We start from the raw sequence: 7,975 nt of genomic DNA on the forward strand, positions 1-7,975 counted from the left end.
ATCAAAGGCACTTGCTGCAGAGTGGGCAGTTTCAAACAGTGCATGCCAGCAGCTGTGGAAACATGAGAACCTTGGCTTTTCCTTTGGACATTTGTTTCCTACAATGAAGGCATATGAGTACGTGTGTTTCTGTGGGAACCACAATATTCTCCCATTTGTAGTATTGGGAAAAGGTGTTTTGAGTCTTCAGAAAAAAAAATCTACTGTTTGTCTGCTGGGTAAATAGTGAAAATACAATTGTTCACACAGTCTTGTCCATCTTGGACTCATAAACCTCAGCACTGCCTGGGCAGGTCACAGAATTACAGAGTGGGTCGGGCTGGAGGGGACCACAGAGGGTCAGCTGAAGTTATGATGATTTTTGTGGCTTTTTCTTGGACAATAAGGAAGCCAAGGGCAACTCACATACTCATGTCTGCCGTGGAGACTTTGAATAGGAAGAGAAAAACAAGTGACACATTTATTTTAAAATTGCACTGGTGGGAGCCTCGTCTCAGCATCACTCCAGCTCTCCCAAAGTTGCTTTGATATTCAAAAAACCACTGGCTTTTTAAACAATACTGTCCTAAATCTCTTTTATAAATGCCCAGCACCACTCACAGGCTTTCTGAAACTCATTGTTATAATTACAATCAAGAATCATAGGACTCTGTGCTTTGTGCCAGAAATACACATCCACTGAATTGTTTGCAGAGGAGCCACAGAGAGAAATAGTGAAGGAGAAATGCAGCTTCAGTGCTGCTCAATTCAGGAGCAGGAACTCTCACTCTATTTAATTTTTCCTCTTTTGTTTCCCAATTTAACTTGGAGCTGCTGAAATTCAAGTAATGTTTGCTTTGTCCTCAGTCCAGGGGACCTCGAGCTGCGCCCTGGTTCACTGTCCCCCACTATCCCCAGCAGCCTCTGTCCCTGGAGGAGGAGGAAGATGGGGCTGGGAGGGTGAGGATAAAGGTCAGCAGGACCCATCGGTCCCAGCAGAGGAGAGGAGAACTTCATTTTGGGAATTGCTGAAATTGTATTTAGCAGATGCAGAACAAACTCTTTGGGCAAAGGAACGCGGCATCAAGCTTAGTTTTATTAAATCCTCATCTGCTGGGTCACAAAAAACGCTTAGGAAGGGCTGAGAGGGGTTTTGGTAGTGTTGTCTGACACAGCACAGAGGGAGGGAGTCGTGATTCAACTTTTGCCAGCACAAGGCCTGGACCTGGCTCTCCTTCTCTATCCAATAAGTCTGATGTTGCTCTCTGATCCTGCTTCCATGGAAATGTCCCTGTCTGGTGATTAGAAAAGTGAGCAGATAAATATCAGATCTGATTCACCACTCAGTTGTTTCTGTTTTACCTCAGCAGAACATCACCGATTATAGAAGGATTTTCAGGATTAAAACCAGGGTGATTCAGTGCTGAATGCCAACCCAAGCCTTTGGTAAAAGAGAGCAGCGCTCCTGCCCCATCCAATGTCACACCCATCGATGCAGTGCTCTGTGATAGGGTTCCATGGCATTTAGACTTGCCTTCCCTGGACTCAGGACACTGCTGGGGTACACTTAGTTCAGCTAACCCAGACTTTTCCCCTCTGGCTCTTCTCCCTGCAAAATGTCAAGTGCATTCTCAGTGAAAAAAAAACCCCAACATAACTCCACCAGCCAGTCGTGTTGCAGGTGGCAGCTGACCCCTGGGGAAGGCTGGGGACACAGGCTGGGCTGAACTCCCTTTCAAACCCTGGGGGCTCTTGCTCAACCTTCCAACAGTGAATTAAGGCTGGTTCAGAGAGTGAAAAATCTTAATCTAGAACTGCCTGGCTTTAAACATCAAAACACTTCCTCGAGGCTCAATTTTGCTTGCTTAGGGCAGTCCCAGAACATGTCCACAAACACTGGACCAGGAGATGCAGTGGGAGCAAAGAAATATTTCAGTTTAAAGGGGTTACTCATTTCTTGGCCCCCCAAGAAAACTCCAAAATGCCCTCTCAAATGCTAAATAACCTAGATATAAATAAGATTTTCAGATGATGGTTTCAATATTTGGTCTTGATCTGAAGAAAACTGAAAGAAACATGTTGGGCAAAAATCAGAAACATCCTTCCCTGATGACAAAACTCCTCAGGTTCTCTGAGCAGCTCCAGTTGGGCTTTAGGCTGCCCCAGTGCTCTCTGGAGAGTTTGTCCCCTGAGCCATGGTGCCCACGGAGGCAGGCACAAGACTTTTGGAATCCAAACCTCATTTCTGTTTCACAGAGTTTTTAGAGCTGAAAATCCTGAGCCTTTACTCAGCTTCTGAGAATCTGAGGTCTACTCAAAGCAACAGACTCTGGGTAAATGAAGTCTCTCTTCATTTTTAAGTGAAGTTCCTCTGGGTAAATGGTCTCAGCCATGGGCAAACACAGAGCTCAGGCAGCTCTTCTGGCCCTTGTCACTCCTTAACTTGCACATTTCCTCGAGAAAAGGTGACCAGCAAGGCAGGAATTTCTGGAGTGCTTTGGCAGTGCCTCCATCCACTCCCTCTGACTCTGAGCAGCAGCAGAACCAACTGCTGAGCACCCTCCAGCAGCCCAGGCCAGGATGGCACACAGGGGAACAAGAGCCCTTCTTTCTCTTCACATGAGTTTTGCCTCCTCCTGATTCCATTTTTTGCCTTCCAGCAGCACTCCTGTCAGCTGCCTCCGGAAGATGTGCTTGCTTATTTCTTTCTCTTTCCACTCCAGGTAGGTGTTCCTCCTCAGGTACCGAGACAGCCCCAGCCTCTGCCTCAGCAGGGCCTTATTCACATCTTCCAGCACAATCATGATGATCCCAGTCTTTCCCTCCACCAGCTGCCAGGACTGGGCAATGTCAAACTCAAAGCTGCACCACTTGCTCTCCAGGAAGTCAGTGGAGATGACAGCAATGACATTCCTGCTACTGAGAAAACCCTCCTGGATGATGTTGGTGACAATGGGCACCCCTGGCAGGAAGTCCCTGTAGTACAGACACAAGTGGAAGGGAGGTTTTCCTCCTTCCAAGGGCTCCACCAGCTCCTTTGTCACCCATTCCTGGTCTTTGCTGGAGTGGATGACAAAGGCATCATAGGTGTCACCTCTTTCTGCGTAGTGTTTGCACCCACTGAGCAGCACCACGGAGTAGTAGAGCTGGAAGTAGTACTTGTAAATCAGGAAGAGAAGCATCGCCACACAGAGCAACACAACCACTGAGGAGGCAATTTTGCCTGCGCTGATGTGGCAGGAGGACAGATCAAAGCCTGGCAGGCTCACGTTGGCCACGTACCTGGGAGTGTGGCACAGCATCAGCTCCTTGTTCTGCAGCAGCTCCTGCTTTTCCTTGATCCATTCCAGGAAGTCCAGGTGCACACAGGAGCAGTCAAACAGGTTTTGAGAGATATCCAACAGGACCAGGCTGTCAGGCAGGATTTCCCTGGCTGAGTCCAACAGAACAGTCAACTGGTTTCTGCTGAAATCCAGGACTCTGAGGGCTTGGAGTGGCTGATAGACCCCAGGACTGAAGGTCAGGAGCTTATTGTTGCTGATGTTGAGCTCTTTTAGCTTGGAGAGGGCATCAAAAGTACTTTGATCCACATGTTCTAATTTGCAGCTTGAAATATCCAAGGTGTGGAGGTTACTTAGGTTTTTGAAGTTGTTTGCCAGCTTATTGTCCTCAAAGGAGTTTCCTGCCATCTTGAGCACTTGCAAAGAGTTCAAGCCACAAAACGTACACTGGGATTTAACTTCAGTTTTGGTATGGGAAATATCAAGGTAAATCAGTCTCTGGAGGGAGAGAAAGACAGGGTAGGAGCCAGGACCAAATAAAGTTGTGTGCTGAAGGTCCAAGTATAACAAATTCTTCACATTAGTGAAATCTCCAGTCAATCCAATATTAGAATTGAAGCTTAAGTTCAAGTGTTTCAAATTTGGACAATTTCGAAACCGAGAGGAGCAGCAGCCTCTGAAGGTGAGGCTGTTCTCACTCAAATCTATGACCTCCAGCTTACTGAGACCTTCGAATTGCTGCTTGAAGTTTTTGAGTCTTTTGTTCTTGGTAATGCGAAGCACTCTCAGCTCCTTGAAAAGCGACACCTTCAGGGCAGGCACATCCTCAAAACTGCATTTCTTGCACTCCAGCTGTTTCACTTTAGACCACGCAGGAACCTGTGATATCTCCTCCAGCCCAAGGCCCACCAAGCGAATGGTGGAGACGTTGCCTATGCAGCTGAAGAGAGTGTCTAAGTCATCCTCACAGTCCTTGAAGCAGATGAAGACAAACTCTTCCATCTGCACCTGGCACAGTCCATCCAAGAGCCCCCTCTCAAAGTCCTGCAGTCTCTCCCTGTCGCTGAAATCCCCAACTGTGAACCTGCTGACCTGCAAACCAGCCAGGCCTTGCAGAGAAATTTGCATCTTGGTGCTCTCAAAAGCAGACCTGAGAGCCAGCTCACCCAGGTGAATCCCTGCAAAGGCTCCCAGCTCTATGGATTTTATCCTGTTCAAGGAAAGCACCAGAGTGAGGTTGAGCCTGTTCACTTCCCCCAGGGAATCCAGGTCTCCTCTGGAGATAGAGGTGATGTTGTTGGAGAAGAAGCTCAGGTGCCTGAGGGAGGTCATGTTGGCAAAATACTTGGGAAGCTTCAATGAAGTAATGCTGTTGTGGCCTAAATTCAGCTCCTGCAGAGTATGTAAGTGGCCAATGGGCAGCTCAGACAGAGAGGTTCTGTTGGTTTCCACTAGAACCAGTTTTTTCAGAGATGTTAAGCCATGGAAAGCTGCTTTCCCCAGGTGCTGGAGGGAATTGGCAGTTAAAATCAAGGTGGAAAGTCTCTGGAGATCCACAAAGGAGTTATCTTCTATTGTATGGAGGTGGCACCTGTTTGGCATGAAAACAAAATATAAATGCATGAAACACTGTCCCTTCCTTGTTCACTGAGTGCTGCTGTGACATCCTCAGGCTCAGCCTCACACTGGGGGCTGGTTTGGCTGCTTGCTGGGCAGAGCCAGAATCCCTGGATGTACAAAGGGAATGCCCCACCAGCAGGAGACCTGCTCTCACCTCCTCCTCTCCTCCCTCTCTAACCTTAAATTCAAACAAGAGACACAGACACCAGGTGAAGGTCAAAAGTCCATGCAGGCAGCAGGAAAGAAGGATCCTGGCTTTCAGTTTAGGCCAAAGTGGCTTTGTGATGCCATCACTGATGGAAGAACCAAGCAGAGCCAGCGTTCCCTCACACCTTGCAGCCCCAGCCCTCGTACTCCACCTCAGCCACATCTAGGCAGCCCCACTGGCACCAGAGCGGGGCAGCTCCCAACTCTGCCAGCAGCTGATAGCTGCTGATGGCTCACAGGGAGCAGGCCCCAGGCTGTGCTGGCTCTGGAGGAGAAAAGGAACGGGGGAAACGAGAGTGGCCTCCTAAAGTTGGTTTGATGGGGGAAGATCCAGATTTTGAGACCCAAATCCATCCTGCAGTGAATCCCAAAGGAATTGTTTAATAATCCAGCCAATGCCTCACAGCAAATGTGCTCTGCCACTCAGCCACTTCGGAGCTAGAGCTGTGATGGGACTGAGTGACATTTCTCAGGGAAACAATTTACCCAGAGAAACTGTTGTCTGGAGTCAATGGAAATTATACATCAATTCAAATTTGCTAATAGGCCTCCCCCATCTCCTCCCCCAGATACGTGAGGAGAAGGGAAAAGAGAATATGTTGATATTTTAAAACTGCCTTTTAGAAAATGAATGTACCTTCATGTTATTTTTTTTAAACTGTGATTAGAAAAACAGCTCATCCAAGATGTTCCACTTCAGAGTTTTTGTAACAGTGAAAAGTCTGACATTTTTCTTGTTCATAGGCAAGTGAAATATCTTCCTTCTCACATCCCAACCTACAAGATCAGACTGAGAGACCCAGCTCTGAGTGGGGGTGTGCACTCAGTGATTGGACTAAAAGCTGCACATCACCACGAGGATGTGCAAGATGACAGACATAGGGACAAAATCACAAGAAAAAATAAAATAATAAACAGCCAAGACCAGTAGACCCCAAAATAAGCCACCACTGTAACTCAGCTGGTGAAGAAAAATTAATCAGTATCCACATAATAGATCCCATTACCTTGAAAGATCCAGAAGCTGCAGCTCAGGGACTGATGCAAAATAATTTGACCCCAGTGATTTCAGATTGCTGAAACTGAGGTCCAGGTTCTGGGTGGTGTTTGGGACTCCCTCAGGAACTCCAGAACTGTTCAGTCCAGTGCACCTGAAAGTTGTGTTGGGGGTGACCTGTAACAGAGGCACATCCCACCATGACCAACATCTGCTCTTCTTGAAGTGCCAGAAAATGTCCCTGTCAGGAAAGCAGGAGCATTTCTAAAGGAGCTACCCTGGGTTTCAGGAAATAACCTTTCATAGCCTAAGCCTTTTTCTCATGTCTAATAGAACCAGTCCCACTCCCCAGGAAGAGCTGCATTTCTTGCTGATTGAAGCTGGGACAAAACTACAGGACAGAGTTCCTTGAGGTTACAGAGCAAGCAGCAAGCTTTGAGAGAGCCAGCAAGACAAACACTCGTGGATGCACTGCATGTCCAGGAACAGCCCTGAGCTCTCTTCCCCTGCACACGACCAGGCAGCTTGAGCCAAAGTTATTCTGCGAGCAAACAATTGTCAGCAAAACCTTCCAAAAGGCACTTGGTCAATGTCAGGTACTTAGTGAAATCACTCTACTGCACACACCAGGCAAAAATCTGTGTTTTGGAGAAATTAAACAAAGTTTGGATCCCTTCCAAGGGAAATATAATCTATTACAATCACTGCACTGCAGCACCCTGCGAGGCACAGAAAGCCAACAAGAAGAAAAAGTTCGTGCTGCTGGTCCTGATTCTCAGATGTTTTCGAGACCAGAATTTACTTCAAATACTTCAATCACCTTGATAACAACCTTGGAAAAAGAAAAAGCTGGGCTTTCCTAAGACAACTACGAGGCTTGAGGCACAAATCTCCCAGGCAAAGGGAAAAGTTGCACTAGAGAAGCAGAAGGATTTTGTGCTCACTTGGAGCTCACGTACCTCCAAGCAGGGATCGAGGAGGCAGCCTGCCAGTGGGGACGGGACAAATGCCAGCTGCAGCAGCACCAGGAATGTCCCCACAGGAGGGACCCCTCTCCTGGGCATCTTCAGGAGGCCAGGAGTGCAGGAGAAAGGAGCATGGAAAGAGAAACCTGGGGACAGAAACGTCCTCCAGTGCCAGGGGTTGTGTTTCATCACTCCTGCTTCTCACTGCGTGTCTCTGAGGGTTGCGGAGAACGAGAAGGGAAGTGAAACTTGCTCACTGCCTTGTTTCTACACATGCTGTGGGTGAACGGCTTCTCTTGAAATTGTTAAAAAATATATATATATAAAAAAAGAAAAAGCCAACTAGAAAAAAAAAGAAGTAATGACGTATAGTTTGGGCTAGAATTTAAAGAGGAATGGGGGTTTCATCACTGTCACTTGACTTGATTGCCTCTGATTAGCTCAGGTCTAATTGGCAAAAAAACAAAACAAAATAAAACAAGCAAACAAACAAAAAACCACAAAAAAACCACACACACACACACACAAACAACAACAACAAAAAACCACACACACCCCCCAAACAACAACAACAACAAATTCAAAAGAATAGAATATTTTGTGCAATTATGAGCCCAGTTTCATCCCATAATTCAAATGCACTGGTTGGAGAGGGTGACTCTGCCTTTGCACTCCTGCCATGCTCCCAGCCTCACCCTGGCAAGCACTGGAGAAGAGCTCAGCTGTGGCAGAGGTTTTCTTAAGCCAGGTAAGCAAAGGTTTGTCTCTGGCCAAGCTCTTGTGAACAAACACCCAGGTTTTTTCCGTCTGGTTGGACCTTTATTGCAATTACTGCAGGAATATGGCCAGACACAAGGAGATTCAAGGAGTGATCAGAGTTGTGGTCACAGAAATGCCACCCCTCCCCACCCTTCCTGTGGGAGAAG

At 47.2% G+C, this 7,975-nt stretch overlaps 1 protein-coding gene across 1 annotated transcript; it reads right to left on the bottom strand.

The window, feature by feature from the left end:
• Nucleotides 1-2,376: 2,376 nt before the first annotated feature.
• Nucleotides 2,377-7,540, bottom strand: TLR4 (toll like receptor 4). Its single transcript, XM_066332464.1, has 3 exons — nt 7,044-7,540; nt 6,095-6,261; nt 2,377-4,851 (listed from the first exon to the last, which is right to left on the bottom strand). Exons 1-3 carry the CDS (start codon nt 7,236-7,238, stop codon nt 2,595-2,597), a joined length of 2,619 nt encoding a protein of 872 aa, XP_066188561.1. The 5' UTR covers nt 7,239-7,540; the 3' UTR covers nt 2,377-2,594.
• Between the last annotated feature and the right edge of the window lie 435 nt (nt 7,541-7,975).

The sequence above is a fragment of the Sylvia atricapilla genome, chromosome 19, assembly GCF_009819655.1.
Source record: "Sylvia atricapilla isolate bSylAtr1 chromosome 19, bSylAtr1.pri, whole genome shotgun sequence".
Taxonomy (NCBI): domain Eukaryota; kingdom Metazoa; phylum Chordata; class Aves; order Passeriformes; family Sylviidae; genus Sylvia; species Sylvia atricapilla.

Coding starts and splice junctions, on each gene's coding strand:
- TLR4 (XM_066332464.1), bottom strand. CDS start 7,238: ATGAAACACAACCCCTGGCACTGGAGGACGTTTCTGTCCCCAGGTTTC. Junction 6,262..7,043: donor TCCTCGATCCCTGCTTGGAG/GTACGTGAGCTC, acceptor CCTCTGTTACAG/GTCACCCCCAACACAACTTT. Junction 4,852..6,094: donor CAGCTTCTGGATCTTTCAAG/GTAATGGGATCT, acceptor CATGCCAAACAG/GTGCCACCTCCATACAATAG.